The sequence below is a fragment of the Calidris pugnax genome, unplaced genomic scaffold (assembly GCF_001431845.1).
Source record: "Calidris pugnax isolate Ruff unplaced genomic scaffold, ASM143184v1 scaffold118, whole genome shotgun sequence".
In the NCBI taxonomy this organism is placed as follows: Eukaryota; Metazoa; Chordata; class Aves; order Charadriiformes; family Scolopacidae; genus Calidris; species Calidris pugnax.
The window spans coordinates 2,274,542-2,291,676 of NW_015090855.1; the positions used below are offsets into that span (position 1 = coordinate 2,274,542).

At 38.6% G+C, this 17,135-nt stretch overlaps 1 protein-coding gene across 1 annotated transcript in view; it reads left to right on the top strand.

The window, feature by feature from the left end:
* PARD6B (par-6 family cell polarity regulator beta) overlaps positions 1-16,658 on the top strand; it is a 16,938-nt gene extending 280 nt beyond the window's left edge. The window contains exons 2-3 of the mRNA XM_014943656.1: positions 4,711-4,933; positions 14,669-16,658. Of these exons, the coding sequence (XP_014799142.1) occupies positions 4,711-4,933; positions 14,669-15,498 (1,053 nt within the window). The 3' untranslated portion in view covers positions 15,499-16,658. The remainder of the gene's footprint in view (positions 1-4,710; positions 4,934-14,668) is intronic.
* Positions 16,659-17,135: the final 477 nt, after the last annotated feature.

The window sequence follows — 17,135 nt, forward strand, 5'->3', positions numbered from 1 at the left end:
GGGGCCGGGGACGGTGTCCATGAGGGGACGTGGGGCAGGGAGAGGCGCTGACTCACCTGCCGGGAGTGGCAGCGGGGGCGAAGGGCCGGTGTCCGTCGGTTCGCGGCCCCGGTGTGGCTTTGCGCGCCCCTCAGGTCACCGGGCTGCGGTGGTCCCCCGGCGGCGGCGGGGTGCGACTCCCTGCCCCACCTGGCTGTCCCTGCCCCGGGCAGCTCCTTCTGGTCGGCTGGGGCCATGGCAGTGGGGGTTAGGTGGTGGTGGTGGTGGCGCTGCCCGGGTGCGCTGCCTGCAGGGAGGGTAAAGTATTTTTTGGAGTGTTTTACAAAAGCAGGTTAGTGGAGTTGCCCTCTGAGTTTGTGCCTACGTACAGAGAAGTAGATGTTAGATGTTTGGGGAAAGTTGGGAACATCTAAGGTATCTCCTTGGAGATGATTCAAACTCTGAAACCTATTCCCCGTCTGAATTGGAAAAAGAGTACGTTTGTTTAACTTGGTTACTGTTTCTATACTTTTTTTTTTTGCTTGTTTCACTTAATGGCTATGTGTTTCTGTACTTTTTTTTGGTGGGGTAGAGTACAGATTGCATTACTTGGCAGAGGTAAGCCCTGGCTAACTTAAAGTAGACCTTGCCATCTTTTAGAGGTTATCTGAGGATTTTACGCTGGTAATTGTTTTATGAGCGTGTTCCTGTATGTTATGGCTTACACTAACAGTTTCTTGTTGCCAAAGCTTTGGACAATTCTCTAAATTCTTCCAGGGGTGTATCTGCATCTGGTCTTCCTGTTGTTAATTTTTTATGTACTGATTAGACAATTTCTCTGACAAAACTCTGATGTTCTGAAAGAAATTAGATTTTTGTTCTGGTTTATAGTGTTGGATGTGCAGTATTAGTTAAATAGAAGTGTGTAACCTGCGTTAAAAATCCCCTTTTCATTGTTGAGGCAAATTGCAAGCGCACCTATGTGGGAATGTGTTTTCTTCCATTGATAAAAAAAATATTTCTTTTTAAAGAAATATAGGGCTTTTAAAAAACTGGTCTACTATTTATATTCTGTTCCTTCCTTTCCTGCTGATCAATATTACAGCAGCAGTATAGGTGAAGCGGTTAGAACCTTTGTGGTTTTTTTAAAGATAACATAGGGCTGAAACTTCTAGAAAATGAGTGGTTGGCCTCTGTAGCTTGAATGATGATGATTTCTTTAAAGTGTTTACTTTCACGTGGACAAAACCAGAAAGCACAGGAATAGCTGGTAGCCATAATTTTAAATACTAGTCAAGCATAGTTGTTACTGTGGTTAGTTAAGCCTGTTTTTCATCTATGCTCTTGTAGATGGAAAACAATCAGTACAATGTGTTTATAAACAAGTACTTGTTCTCTCAGCCCAAAAATCTAGGCTTGCTGTTCCCTCATTGTGTGTTTTCCGTGGTTTAAAATACATCTAGGGATCCCCTGTTTGATGTGCTCTTTGGTGTTTGTACAGAGAAGCGTAGAAGTTCTAATGAGTAGGGACTGTCTCTTAAGTGCATGTTATGAAGCAGGTTTCAAGGCATTCCTAGAACTACTTTTCGCTAATGCATTATTTAACAGCACCTTGTTTTAATATAGCATAGGAGTCATCTTCCTTTTATGAAAGTAATCAATTCTAAAGAGAAAGAAGAAAGGCTTGTGTGGGAGGTGGAGGGACCATTAGTATGGAATGGTCTAGGCTTTGAAGACTTATCAGTGACGTACAGCTCTTTATTTAGATACTCCGAATCAATAATTGCGCCCCAACTGACAAAGCCGTGCCCGCACAGCCCGACTGTAGTTGCAGTTATATGAGCAAAATCCGTTTGTTAATCTAGTTTATTCGATTTGGGTAACTGGTCTGAACTTGCCCTGGAGAACTCCCATAGCATATTAATTCCAGTTAGGCCTTTCTCTTATCAGAGAAAATCAAGTTTTAGACCCCAAACTGGAGTGCCTGGTCGGTATGAAAGTCCCAAAATAAACTTCTAGTTCTCTAGATATAAAATTCAGGTTTTCTCCCCTCTTTCTTATGACTTGGATATTTTTTTTCATCAGCACGAAATCTAATATACTGATAAGGCAGATATTGTTACTGTAGTTAACGCTCTGTTGTTGCTGCAGACTTAGACCAGCAGCGTGCTGTGTTACAGAGGGCTTAAAGATGTCTCTCGTGAGTAGGTCTTACTCAAGCGAGTATCTATAGTAACTTCCTAGTACACTGACATCGCTTGTGCTGTGTTTTCCCAGAGGAGTTACCAGTGTAACAGCAGGCATTTGGAAAGAGCTCAGGTGGCAAGAAGCCTTCTCTTCTTAAGTTAGTCTCTTCCAATCTTTCATCTCCTCTAAATTTCTTACAAGTTGTAAGTGCAGTCTATTTAGTTGAAGTGCAATATTTGATATAAAGCAAAAACATTTCAGGGGGTTAAAATAAACTATGAAATTGCATAGTTTTGCTTTTGTCTTTTTAACTTGATTTATTATAGTATTGAGCACATGGCAAACTGTGTTAGGAAGTAATAACCAGATTATTAATCCCTTGGTGTTTGCACCAAATAAGTATAAAATCATGTTGGGAAAAAAAAAAAATACAAAATCACACGTTTGAAAATCTGGCCCTTTGTGTGCTTGCTGCAATAGGATTTAACTTTTACTGCAAATTGAGAGTGAGGTTATTGGCTTTTTCAACTTTATTACTGAATTATATGTCAATTACGTAGTCTCTCGAAGCCAAACGATTGAAATTGATGCAATGCATGGACAATTCCTGTGGCACTCATACTTCACATAGCTGAAGAAAGATTTGAGAGACACAGGATAAAGTCTTTCACTGACGTCAGGATTAAGCGTGCTGCTTCTGACGTGATGGGAGTTCCTCCGGCATGCTTTTCTTTGCTTGTGAGCAAGTATGAATCATCCCTTCTCGCCTTATTGTTAGCTAACGTTACTATAATTGGAGGATTTCTAGAAGAGGAATGTTCCCAGATAATTCCTTTATTTGAAACTTTTGGAGGAAGGTGGGCGTGTTGGAAGGTGTAGCTTGTTTTGCTGGGCTGTGCTGGAGTTAGCATGGTGTTAACGTGCTAACAACGGGGTCCTTGTCTCCTCATTTTCATTCCTTTGTTGGTGTGTGTGAACTCTAAAGCTTTTATTCTCCAAAAGGTTGTAATCAAATGTGAGGTAAAGGTTGGTCTAGAGGCTTGGTAATGTGCACCTTCACATCTACTCTGTGTAAACTACACCCAAGTACATGATACTGAGGCTCAAACTTTCACTCAGCAAGTATTTTGTTCCGTGTGCCCTTCTGTTTTGCTTAAAACTAAGCTTGCTAAAGAAATTATCTAAAGTCTTTGTGTTCATTGTAGGTCAGCTATACATTTCACAAAAAAAAGCTACCAACTGACTTTTCTGTTTGTTTTCTATTTGTTAATCATTAGCTTATTATCCTTTTAATTCGTATACGAGCTTCTAGTAACGGGTTGCTTTTAGTAACCTGACTGCTGCTATCTCTTAATTCCTCTTAGCATCTCCTATATATTGTATGTGCCTAGTATGGAGGTTTTGGAGTAATTTTTATCCAATATTCTGTTTGCTTTGAGTCCTGCCTGTGTTGGGCAGAACACTATAATTTTACCAGCTATGCTTGCTAAAATTACAATTTGTATAGTCTACATCAAATGCTTACTCTTTTATTTACACACAGTTTAGTCTTATCCCCACCACCACTGAATCATGGCTAGCGTTTTTTAATAACTGTTTGTTACATAGATGATTTAGGAGACTGAAACTTTAGTAGACTAGGGAGCTGGGGTTTTTTGTTGAATGATCATACTGACTAAAAGCAAATCCTACACCTGAAAGTACAGTGCCAGTGATTAAATGGTTTTTGCATGTCTTCTGAATCTTCTCTGGTTTATACCCTGGATACAACCACATTTTAAAAGACTATACAATCAAGATCTGAGTGTGGACCATGCAGGCAGATCTTCTGAATGCTCTATAGGAGTAGTGGCTGGTTGCCTCCTTTATATCTCTCTTTAGGTAACAGCAGAACTTGAGATCAGATTGCTAAAGCTTTACTGCACATAGTCTGTACTGAAAAGCAGCAGCCATTCTTTGTAGTTTACTGGTCAAAGTGGCTTTTTAATTTCTTGTCCCAACAACTGGGAATCTGAAAACTACTCAGTCTTGCATAGGTTAACCATAGCTGAGTAACAAACTACACATACCATTCTAAAGTGCACTGAAATTTCTTTGAAAGAGTTCCAGGTAGTCACATACCATAGGAGGTTAATCATAATCTTGTTTTTGAGCCACCAGCATCAGTGCTGGGTATGAATTCTGTCCCTTACCAAGAGCATGGCTGTTTCATGAGCATGTGAAAATCAGCAGTTATTCTTGCACTAGTTTGTCACCTTAATGCTAAGTAACCTTATTAGTGAATGCTTTGACCGAAACGGAACAATGAAAACAACTTTTGTTTATTCAAAAATACATGTTTTATCAAGATCAAAAATAGTTTTAACTTTAGGAAAAAAACCCAACCCAGTTTAAAGTGACCTTTTTATGCTACTTCAAAATTATTGGTTGTAGTTTTGAGTGCACTTTTAATTCCATAACATTTATGGTTTAACATTCAAATTGTTCTGTTGCTTGAGGATGTTAGATTTCCATATTAATGATGTAAGATATATTTTGTTGTAGTTCGGAGCAGAATTTCGACGGTTTTCTCTGGAGAGATCCAAACCTGGGAAGTTTGAGGAGTTCTATGGATTACTGCAGCACGTGCACAAGATACCAAATGTTGATGTGCTGGTGGGATATACGGACATTCATGGAGACCTGCTGCCCATCAATAATGATGACAATTATCATAAAGCAGTTTCCACGGCCAATCCTCTACTAAGGATTTTCATTCAGAGAAAAGGTAAGTGCACTTACAGGCTGTGAATCATTTGTTTATCCGGTTATACTGTGCCGCAGTAAACAGCGTGACGTATGGAGGAAAAAGCCCTTCAGTCCTATTTCGTCATGTTGAATTCCGTAATAATTATGGATCATGAAAGGTATTCACAACTTGCCTCTCTTGCAAGACCTTCCTCGGGCAACCTATTTATATTTTGTAGGTTTTTTTGCTTGTATTTAGTTCAGTAAGATAAAGTCAAGTTAAATCTCTAACAAATGTTTCTTTCTGGTTTTATCTAAGAGAATGAAAATAAGCTTGAAACCTCTTGGGTTTTCTGCTCTGCATGTTGGTTGCCTTTCACTTAAAATTCTGATCTTGATCAGACAAGAAGAGAGGCCGTTACAGGATGGAAAGGAATCTTGAAAGTCTTATTACATGAAGTATCTTTCTGGTTTTATCTAAGAGAATGAAAATAAGCTTGAAACCTCTTGGGTTTTCTGCTCTGCATGTTGGTTGCCTTTCACTTAAAATTCTGATCTTGATCAGACAAGAAGAGAGGCCGTTACAGGATGGAAAGGAATCTTGAAAGTCTTATTACATGAAGTATTAAATGTCAGTATAAATTAAAGACTAACTTTGTAATATGCTACTCTTATCACACTTTCCTAATAAAACATTCTGAAGCTTTCAAAATGACATGCTTATTTCAGTTAGCAAAACCCAAATGTGAGTGCTGCTCAGTTTGTTGGTTTGCCTTTAAAAATAGCATGTCTTCTAGGCACAAAGTTCTGGTTGTCTTTTTGTAGTGTCTGCTTTTGTTCATGAAGGAAAAAAAATCAAATTTAAAGTTGTATTTGTTGCTGTCCAGGAGAACATATTCTATATATGGAAATAAAACAGAGTGGAGAAATCATTGATGTCATTTGAAACTGTTTTAATATAGAGAAGTCAAGAAAACCTGATTTCTGCTCTTTTTGGTTTTCTGCTTACTTGCACACAGGTGTGAGTGTGCATGCATGTGCATGCATGTGAGTGTATATATATGAACACATGCATGTGCATTTCCTGTACTAGTAAGGCAGTCGGCGGATCTTTGAAGAGCAGACAGCTTCTCACTTAGCTGTTTTATAAAGATGTGCACTGTTCCTGGTTGTTACTAAGACAGGCTTTTTTTCCTTGGAAAGTACTTGGACATCGGAAGCTTTTATCAACTTTCCCACTCCAAAAAATGAATAAGCTCCACAACAGCCTGACACAAAAACAATATTCAAAAGCAGTGTGGCTGTCTGCCAGCTGCTGCATTGCTGGCAAAATGTGTTTGTTTTGTTTGTATTGAGGATAGTACAGTCTAGTAAGGCCTGTTTTCAGTCCTGAACTGCCAAAGGAATGAGCTATTTGCTTTAATAGAAGCTAGAGGTAGAAAAGGTCTATGATTCCATTTAATCTCCTACAGTAGCCATATGACGAGAACAGATAAGCCACTTTGTCAGACTGGGATTATTGAGTTTATATTTTAACACCATATGTTTTTAGATTGTTACTGGTCTTATGTTTTATGTAGTAAATGTTACTAATGTTACATTTGTAACACCTTATACCTTCATTGAACCTTTAAAGCAAGATGGATTATTTCTTGTTTTCCCAGTGTGAGGAATTGATATAATGCAGAGAACTAGAAATAAGATTAACCCACTTAAGTTTATCGTGCCAAGAATTTATTAGCAGGAAAAGCTATGTAGAAAGTATCAGTTGTCATCACCTTCCCCTTGAGACTCTTCTGGCTATAGGGCTTTAGGGAATAAAGAAACCAGATCTGACTTAGCACTTCCAGCACTGTACTTTGTTCTGAATTTATTGTGACCATTTTGATAATTTGTGTTGATTAAATTGAGGCTTTGGTTGCGTTAGCATCTTTGCTGTTATAGAACAGAGGTAGGCTTGATGGAAGATAAGGAAATAACTTGATTCTGTATTTTATTTGTCCTAATTTGCCTGTAAGTAAAGCTGAATTGTAGGAGTTAGAGATGTCGTAATTTGTACAGCATAACTTGTTTAGGTGCGATTAATCCAATTGCACATATCTGTATTGGATGTACCTCTGAAAATCGGATGTCTGAACAAAAAGCTGCTATTGATGGGGCAGCTTTGAGCTGTGCTGTTTTGGAACTATAAATGATCAGCGACACAAGGTACTTTTCTACCTGCAAAACTTCTTGTGGCTTTTTTTCCTAATGGAACTTTGCTTTTTTGTGTGTGTATTTCCAGATTTAATAGTTGGGATTTTAGGATCTTGGGTTTCCTGTACTAGTAAGGCAGTCGGCGGATCTTTGAAGAGCAGACAGCTTCTCACTTAGCTGTTTTATAAAGATGTGCACTGTTCCTGGTTGTTATTAAGACAGGCTTTTTTTCCTTGGAAAGTACTTGGACATCGGAAGCTTTTATCAACTTTCCCACTCCAAAAAATGAATAAGCTCCACAACAGCCTGACACAAAAACAATATTCAAAAGCAGTGTGGCTGTCTGCCAGCTGCTGCATTGCTGGCAAAATGTGTTTGTTTTGTTTGTATTGAGGATAGTACAGTCTAGTAAGGCCTGTTTTCAGTCCTGAACTGCCAAAGGAATGAGCTATTTGCTTTAATAGAAGCTAGAGGTAGAAAAGGTCTATGATTCCATTTAATCTCCTACAGTAGCCATATGACGAGAACAGATAAGCCACTTTGTCAGACTGGGATTATTGAGTTTATATTTTAACACCATATGTTTTTAGATTGTTACTGGTCTTATGTTTTATGTAGTAAATGTTACTAATGTTACATTTGTAACACCTTATACCTTCATTGAACCTTTAAAGCAAGATGGATTATTTCTTGTTTTCCCGGTGTGAGGAATTGATATAATGCAGAGAACTAGAAATAAGATTAACCCACTTAAGTTTATCGTGCCAAGAATTTATTAGCAGGAAAAGCTATGTAGAAAGTATCAGTTGTCATCACCTTCCCCTTGAGACTCTTCTGGCTATAGGGCTTTAGGGAATAAAGAAACCAGATCTGACTTAGCACTTCCAGCACTGTACTTTGTTCTGAATTTATTGTGACCATTTTGATAATTTGTGTTGATTAAATTGAGGCTTTGGTTACGTTAGCATCTTTGCTGTTATAGAACAGAGGTAGGCTTGATGGAAGATAAGGAAATAACTTGATTCTGTATTTTATTTGTCCTAATTTGCCTGTAAGTAAAGCTGAATTGTAGGAGTTAGAGATGTCGTAATTTGTACAGCATAACTTGTTTAGGTGCGATTAATCCAATTGCACATATCTGTATTGGATGTACCTCTGAAAATCAGATGTCTGAACAAAAAGCTGCTATTGATGGGGCAGCTTTGAGCTGTGCTGTTTTGGAACTATAAATGATCAGCGACACAAGGTACTTTTCTACCTGCAAAACTTCTTGTGGCTTTTTTTCCTAATGGAACTTTGCTTTTTTGTGTGTGTATTTCCAGATTTAATAGTTGGGATTTTAGGATCTTGGGCAAAAAGCCACTGTGGGGAAAAGAGAAAGTTTTTTCTATCTTAAAGACAGGAAATTTTATTATACTGTCTTACCTATCGAGAAGCACCATGCAATTTGTGGAAAGCTAATGTAAGGTATGAGCAGACTACAATAAAATCTAGGGGAAATAGTATTAACTTAGTATATTGCATTCAAGGACACCTGAAAGGGTTGAAATGGAGGCTACAAGATGCTTTTGCAATGTTATTAATAAGTGACAATTGGATAATGAGACCCTGAAATTTCAGAAATTTTATTATGCCAGAATAAGCACTCTTTTCTGTTCAATTTTGACTCCTAATTCATGAAAGCTAGGAAGTTCTCTGTCCTAACCACTTATGTGTCTTGTTTAATGGGGTAAGAAACCTAGAGATCCTGTAATGAAATGAAATCCAATCACATTATTCCCCTTAGACACTTCTAACTGTATTTAACTAAATGACTTTATAAAATATTTTAAACTGCTCCAGTACTAAATCTAAACTGGAGCTTGATATTACACAAGTCAAGAATGGCCATCAGTTTGCAGGAAAACAGTTGCTTATTGGTATTTCATTCTGCAGTTTAACAGATTAACAGGTACTGTTGACATCTGGAATGTAAAGGTTAAACTGATGTATCGTGATTGAGTCCAGATGTATGGGAGTCGCTCTGTCTGTGAGAAAAATCTTTCTGAAGATAAAATGGTGGGGGGGATGGAGTCTGCACAGGCCCTGAAGGGCAGTTCAACGTGGGGGACTTTTGATTGTAAATACAAGAAAAATAGAGATGATAACAAAAGATATATTTCATTATTATGTCCTTAAAACTCATTTGCAGGATATTAAATTACAGTATACAACTCATGCAAGATCTGCATTTACATGCCTGTATATACTAAAAAGTGGATTTTTGGTTAATTCATTTGTGCCTCTTGAGAGAGACTTTTTCACTGAGAAGCTTAATTTCAGTGAAAAGTAAAAGGGGTTGGCTTTTTAAACAGCTCTCCTAGCTATTCTGAGTCCTCTTCCTAAAAACATAGGTTAGTTTCCTAAAATCGTGTTTTGTATGTTTTGTTGTAACTTACGATTCAATAAGAAACAGGATTTGTTGGGGCCTATTTAAAAAATGCTAAATTGCATCTGTATTCAAGTGCACTAAAAGAATTTGGGGGTTTTGAAAATTTAATTCTTGAGGGGTAACTACTTAGCAAATAGATCAAGAAAACATTTTAAATATCTGTATTGAACAATGTTGAATTAAAACCAGATTTGGCATTTGTGGGCTTTCATTTTAAATTTCATGTAATAAGTATACACAGATTGGTGCCACCTTGAGCTTGAAACTGCTGGGAGAGAAATCATTCCTGTACCATGTGGAAGTTCTCCTTAACGCTATCTGTAGTTAACGCCTTGTCCTTTGGCTTGATGCCAAAATATTTTCCGCTGCAGCTTTAAACTGATTAGCTGGGTGCCAGAACAAAGATGCTTTTGTACTCGAGAATATTGCTTTAGAAAATTTGTTTAGCAGTGCAAGAGAGGTTAAACAGAGTCACGCTGCTTGGCTGAGATTTGGAGAGATGAGTTTTCATCAACTCTTCACTATTTCTTTTTCCCGTAAATTATGTAACTGTACATTTTAAGGTTTGTGCTAATTTTGAATTTTTAGAATGCTAAGACTAGTTACAGTGCAAAACAACTACCCTCTGGTGCTTTATATTTCTTAAATATTTTGACATCTGGCTTGCAATTTTGGGATGATTTTACTTCAACAATGTGTCATGTAATCTAAGTAAGTTTGTTCCTAAAAGCAAAATCACCAGCTCAATGTTAAGATTTCTGATTGTTTATTTGTCTTCTGAAAGAGACTTTTGAAGTTCATGTTTCTTCCAATATGTGTTTTTCTGATCTCAGTTTTTTAAAAGCACTTTGGAATCTGTTAGTTCACATATAGATACACTTACATGATATTTCTTTTTGCATCTGATATTCATGTTTTCCAACTAACTGTGAAAAATTTGATTTGGACAGAAGTTTTAAACCTTATCAGCTGGTAGTTATGGGAAGGCAGGTTGGGTGATTGTTTTTGTGGAGACTGTTCTTGTTGGGGAAGGAAGCTGTGAAAAGCCATGTGAGTAGTTCTAGATCTAACTGTTGGGTAAAGAGCACAAACTTACTGTGATTGTTTGCAGGACGCAGTAACTCCTTGGATGTAATAAATGTGTATATGGTTGTATATCCAGTCCATGGCCAACTTACGATATGGTGTTAAGTGCCTCGCAGTGTGTCACCACTACAAAGCTAGAAGTGAAGCTTCTGAAATGAGGCAAAATGACATGTCTTGCCTGTGCAAGGTTCCTGGAGTTCCAATTCCTCCAGTTCTTGGAATATTTTTCCTCTGGTTTTGTCAAATTTACCATTGCTTGTGCAGCCTTAAAACCAGAGTTCTAAAGTATCAGAAATCTACACTACTTAGATGTACACTGTACAAAAAAAATTTATGTAGTTTTTGAGATCACTAAGATGCATATTGGCCGCTGCTGGGGAAGAGGAAATCCATGGCCTAAAAAGCAACATTTGCACTCATTAACATTTTTAATTCAAATATTAAAGTCACCATTGTCTAGCATTTATCTAAAATCTTTACCTATACTATCAATCCTTAGTTTGTTGTTAGCAGTAAAAGACATTTAAAGCAAATACAGTATCTTATTTCACAATTGCCCTTTCCAAATTGTTTTGTAAGCAATTGCACTTCCAAATAAAAGAGGAGCTATTGCAACTCATTGAATTGCAAAAATCCTCCCGATGTAAGGACCAGATGTCTAACTTGAAACTGGTTGGGTGGGTTGTCAGTAGAGATAAGGGCAAAACTTCTCACAGTTTTTTCTTTGATCATAAATTTTAAGTAAACTTTAAAAGAATTGCTCCATGTTGTCTGAAAAATCAGCATGTTAGTTCTCAGCAATGGAGTACAGGAGTTTTAATGGCTGATCTTCAGTCAGATATCCCAAATGGTTTGTGTGGGTTTTGGGTTTTTTTTCTACAGAGAAAATGGTAAGTTTGCGTTTTTGGAGGTGCTTTACACTTCAGACGTAGTCACCTATAATATGCTTTAGTTTGGGAGGTTGGATTGTTTTTTAATTAACCCACTCTTCAACACAACTCACTTAACACTCTTAGCCTAGAATCTGTTCTTCAGAGGCCTATTTCTAAAGCTGCCTTCCTTGATGTTGAGATCTAATGTTATTTTATTTTAACCCTAAATTACTTTTTGATTTTTCTCCCTAACCTGTTTTACTGAAGAACAATAGTAATTCCATGCTTTCAGATTCCCAAGTAAACTAAAAATTATTTCCTGTTTTCACAGTCATCTGAATTAATGTTCTCAAGCAGAGCTAGTGTAGATTCTTCTGTTTGCTTCTACCTTCCTACTCCTCCATGTACAATTTTTAGAATCGTAGAACAGCACAGGTTGGAAGGGGCCTTGAAAGATCATCTGGTCCAACCTTCGGTGGGAAAGGGAGCCTAGATGAGATTATGTAGCACCCTGTCCAGTTGCATTTTGAAAACATCTAGTGGTGGGGACTCCACTGTGTCCCTGTGGAGGTTGTTCTAGTGACTGATTGTTCTCACAGGAAGAAAAAAAAAAATACTTCTGTTGAGATGGAACTTCTCCCAGTGCAGCTTGTGCCCCTTGCCCCATCTTCCCCATGTGGCTTTGTCCCGTTAGCAGCTGCCCCTTAAGTACTGAAATGCTGTGGTGAGGTTCCCCTGGAGCCTTTTCTTCTCCAGCAAGAAAAGACCTAACTCCTTCAGTCTTTCCTCAAAGGGCAGGTTCTCCAGCCTTTTGATTATCTTTGTGGCTGCCTTCTGGACCCTCTCTGGTCTGTCTACATCTTGAATTTGGAAGGCCAGAATTGGACAGGGTACTCCAGGTGTAGCCTGACAAGCACTGAGTAGTGAGCTGATCACCTCTATGTCTGCTAGCAATGCCCCTGCAGATGCAGCCCAAGGATCCAGTTTGCCTCTGGATCACAGAGGCACAACACTGAATCTTCTTCAGCTTCTCCACCAGGACCCCCAGGCCCCTTTCAGCTGGCTCTTCCCCAGCCACACAGATCCCAGCCTGTACTGGGCTCGTTGGTTGTCTCATCCTGGGTGCAGGCCTTTGCACTTGGCTTTGTTAAACTTCATACTGTTCTTGCAGGCCCAGTCCTAGATTGAGCTTCAGTTTTACCTGCTGAATCACAAGGAGGCAGGGAACCAGATTTTGCAGGGGCTCTCAGTGGGTGAAGTGGGGAGAGAGAAGTCCCCAAGGTGCTACCAATACGCACTTTCTCCCATGAAGTGAGAGCACTGAGGGGTGTCTGCTGAACTAACACATGTAGAACAACTTGTGTCAGTGCTGTCTTTGTTTATTCAGCAACTCTTGCAGAAACACCAGTCTGGGTGAAAAGGTGGCCAAATCTGAGAAATGTTAGAGGTAAAAATTAACTGTGCAAGATGGATATAATATTCTAGGGAGGCATCAGTGTCCTCCCGAAGTAACTGCCACAGAAGCGACTCAGGAGCGTAGTATGGCCATGTAGACGTAGCTGTCTTCAGAAATAACTCCTGCTTGTGTCAATTAAATTGGTGAACAACTTTATCTGTGAAGTTTAATAGAGCGATGTTCTGTCTTTAGCAAACAGCTTTGCTAGATTTAAGGTGTGAGGGTTTTTTTTAAACAAAATAAGAAATGTAAATGAGGCCATTGTCAGGACACATTTTTTTAACCCATGTTGATGAACTCTTTTACTACTATTTTGTACACACAAGGTATGAGTTTGTAATAAATCCCTTTGGGGTTTTGGTGGGCTAATTTAAATTTGTATCTTTTCCTGTTGTCACTTATCTTTCAGAATACTAATTCCAAGGCTGCCTTAGTAGACCAGTCTTTCTTAAAAATCTCTTCTTGTTTTCAGCAGCCGTAATGTCTGGGGAAGGGAGGAGTTGTTACTATATGTTAGAATAGTGTTAGGCTATTGCTTTGGAACTACTTTCTCTGTTCTATTTTGCTTAAAGCCTCTGAAGAGTCCAGCTATAACTGCTACACGTCTGTATATCCTCATCTTAGCCTGGAAAAAAAAAATCTGATTTACCAACTCTCACTGTGTCCTTTTTTCATCAGCAATTGACAGCTCTCCTGAAATTTCACACTAGGATAGCATTTCCATAGTTATTTCAATTCACCAATTGAAATGTATAGCAATTCTTCTACTTTCTTGGCTGTACCAATGGCATCTTAATGTGATAATACAAAGAAATCCCAACTTCTGAGTCCCAGGGTTAGTGCACACCAGTTCTGCTTGATTTCTTTTTTTTTTTAATCCACTGCAGAAAAATATTGCAAAAATACAAGTGTAAATCCAAGGAAACTGGAATCTGAATATGTTTTGGTTTGTTGTCTTTGGAAGATTATGGCATATTAAAAAGAAAAATCGAAGCTTCCTTTGGTAAATAGGCATTTCAGGCATCAGAATTGCTTCTGCAGAATGTATTTTTTTTTTCCCCATTTGAAGTATTTGTATGATTTAGAATTCTAAGCCATTTGCATACTTCTGTATCAAATTGTGGCAGTTACGGCATTGCTTGTATGGAACAGTTTTGCTTCAAGTATTTGTGTGCAAGATCTCTTTGTTTTTGCTCCACAGCCATTTTACCTACATTGCATGGGGGCGGGGAAGAGAGTGCAGAATGGAATAAGCTTTCTGGAGTTTGAATCCAGGTCACTTGGCGAGCTTCCAGGAACTAGGCAATAATAGGCACACTGGCTGCTTTCCCTTTTTCATTCTTTCTTTTCCAATGATCTGAAACCTGAGGAGAGAAAACGAACAAGTGGAATTACTCTGAATAAAATTAAAATGTTTCTAGGAATGTATTCACTCTTTCCATTCTAACCTTTCTCTCAAAGCTAGAATATGGTTCTTTGTGTCTCTACTGCTGCTAACTTGCTTTAATTGTTGTGTGTACTGTCGTTCCTTTGGTAGTAGGAAACCAAAAGTATTACAAACTTTGAATCTCATAATATTATAGTTCTTGTTTCATGTGTAGAGAGAATTGTTTCTGCTGTAGCAAGCCAGAAATCTTCTAGCTGAGGCGTTTCATTCTGCTTACCTAAAGCACGATAGCAATGTGATACGGACAGCATAAAGTGATCTAATCATCAATGTGCTATGTCTTACAGAAGATGCAGACTACAGTGCCTTTGGTACGGATACTATGACAAGGAAGAAGAATGTCTTATCCAATGTGTTACGTCCGGATAATCACAAGAAGAAACCGCACATTGTCATTAGCATGCCACAAGACTTCAGACCAGTGTCTTCGATTATAGATGTAGATATTCTTCCAGAAACCCATCGCAGAGTACGACTTTACAAATACGGAACTGACAAACCCCTTGGATTCTATATACGAGATGGCTCCAGTGTCAGAGTAACACCACATGGATTAGAGAAAGTTCCAGGGATTTTCATATCTAGACTTGTCCCCGGAGGCCTGGCTCAAAGCACAGGCTTACTGGCTGTCAATGATGAAGTACTGGAGGTGAATGGAATAGAGGTTTCAGGAAAAAGCCTTGATCAGGTTACAGACATGATGATTGCAAACAGCCGTAACCTGATCATTACAGTAAGACCAGCAAACCAGAGAAATAATGTTGTGAGGAACAGTCGGACTTCTGGCAGCTCCGGTCAGTCTACTGAATCCAGCCTTCCAAGTAGCACGCCAAATATTTTAGCAAATTTCTTGCAAGGAGAAGAGGAGAGCGATGAAGAGGACATTATTATAGAAGATAGTGGTGAGCCACAACAGATTCCAAAAGCTGCACCTACCAGCGAAAGCCTAGAATCGTTGACACAAATTGAACTCCTTCATGAGTCAACACAAAACGGATTCCTTCCTTCCAGTGAGATGAACTTGAATCATTCAGCAGGCAGCGTTAGCATGGAATATGAAGTACAAGATGCAGAGCATAAGCCATTAGAAGAAGATGGAACGATAATAACACTATGAAATTACATTGTGTACTTTGTATTAAGTAAGGATGCCATATATGTTTTAATTTGGCTTACTGTGTAATACATATTATACCTCTCCATCTACCGAGCACTGCAGTTAGATTAAAAGGAGGGAAAAAGGTAAATACAAGAAGTTCAAAATTATGTAAGTTGACTAACTTCGGTTAATTCTGCACTTCAATGTAAATACTTCACAAAGATGGAAGCTAGTTGATACATGACTGAAACTGGATGAAGAAAATTTAAATTGAAAATGAAGGATAGCCAAGAGATGGCTGTGAACTTTCTTTTAATAGTACTTTTTTTTTTTTTTAAATGCAGCATACTACTGGTTCTACACAAGTAAACTTCCATTATTGTGTGAGGTTGACTACCTAATGTACTGTGGTTTCATGTTCATCTCAAGTGCTGCTTATGTGTGATGGAGCTGCTTTAGCCACTTCATTCCTGTTCTGGACTGATGTTTAGCTGGTAGAGCTGTTTGTGTGGCTCCGGGTGAGGAAACTGAAAAATAAGCAGGAGGTGGGGCGGGAAGAGATGTTCTTGGTTGGTCTAGTTGAGCAGCAGGGATAGTTGGTTGATAGTGGTCAGCAACTGGACAACAATCAGGGTTTGAAGGTGGAGACTTCTGAAGTTGACTATTCCTTTGTAAGTGAATGTGCAACCACAGGCTCATTAGTCATGCACCTTTACTGTTTTTAATGGCCAGGTAAGCTTACTCTTAATGACTATGATTTTGAAATTCAAATGTGAAAGTCTTAATGCTTAGGTATCAAAGACCTGTTCTCATTTTTAGTTTGCAATGTTTAAGGATATAATTTGATTTCGTTGCTAATCCCAGTAAATGTCAAAGAAATCGAATGTAAAAATGCTATGGAAACAAAATAACATAATCTATGTCAAAATTGCCATCCTAGTAGAAGTTGTAAAGATTTCTACTAGGACAGGTTTGTTGTAGTGGGTCTGACTTATGTAAAAAGTGATGTTCTTCAAACCTAAGCAAGTTAGAACAGCTTGAATTAAACCCCTGGATTAAAAAAAAAAAAGTTTTAAATCAGAACAAGGTTTTATAGAACCTGTTTGAGCCATGTGTTATTAAATTATTCATTATAATGAACTGTAAATGCTGACCTTTGTGTACCACTGGCTGGGTGTTTTAAACTGTAAATGTTGACCTTTGTGTACCACTGGCTGGGTGTTTTGAATATTACAAAGTTGCTATATGTAAAACAAAATACTGATTACAAGTCCTGATACTGCAAGTGCACAAGTATGCCTGTAATTAGCTGCAAACTTACTAGGAGAATTGCAGGGAGAGACCTCTAGCTTTTTCCCCCTCCCTTTCCCCTTTTAGTATATCCTGCTTTACCACTTTGGCCCTCAGTTCCCAACCTGACCCTTCCCTGGAAATGTAAATTGTGGCAGGAAAATGAGATGGGGACTAACAGGGTTGGGGAGAAGGGCGGATGGAGCTTCTCACTAGGGATCCACCAGTCTCTGCCAATCTCTAAGAAGGAAATAGGATGCTACCGGTTCTGTACTGTGGGACTGTGCTGGCCAGAGCACATCAGGCTCTTGGAAGCATGTCCTACCCTGTGGGGAGATAAGTAGGAAAGGAAACTACCCCATTTC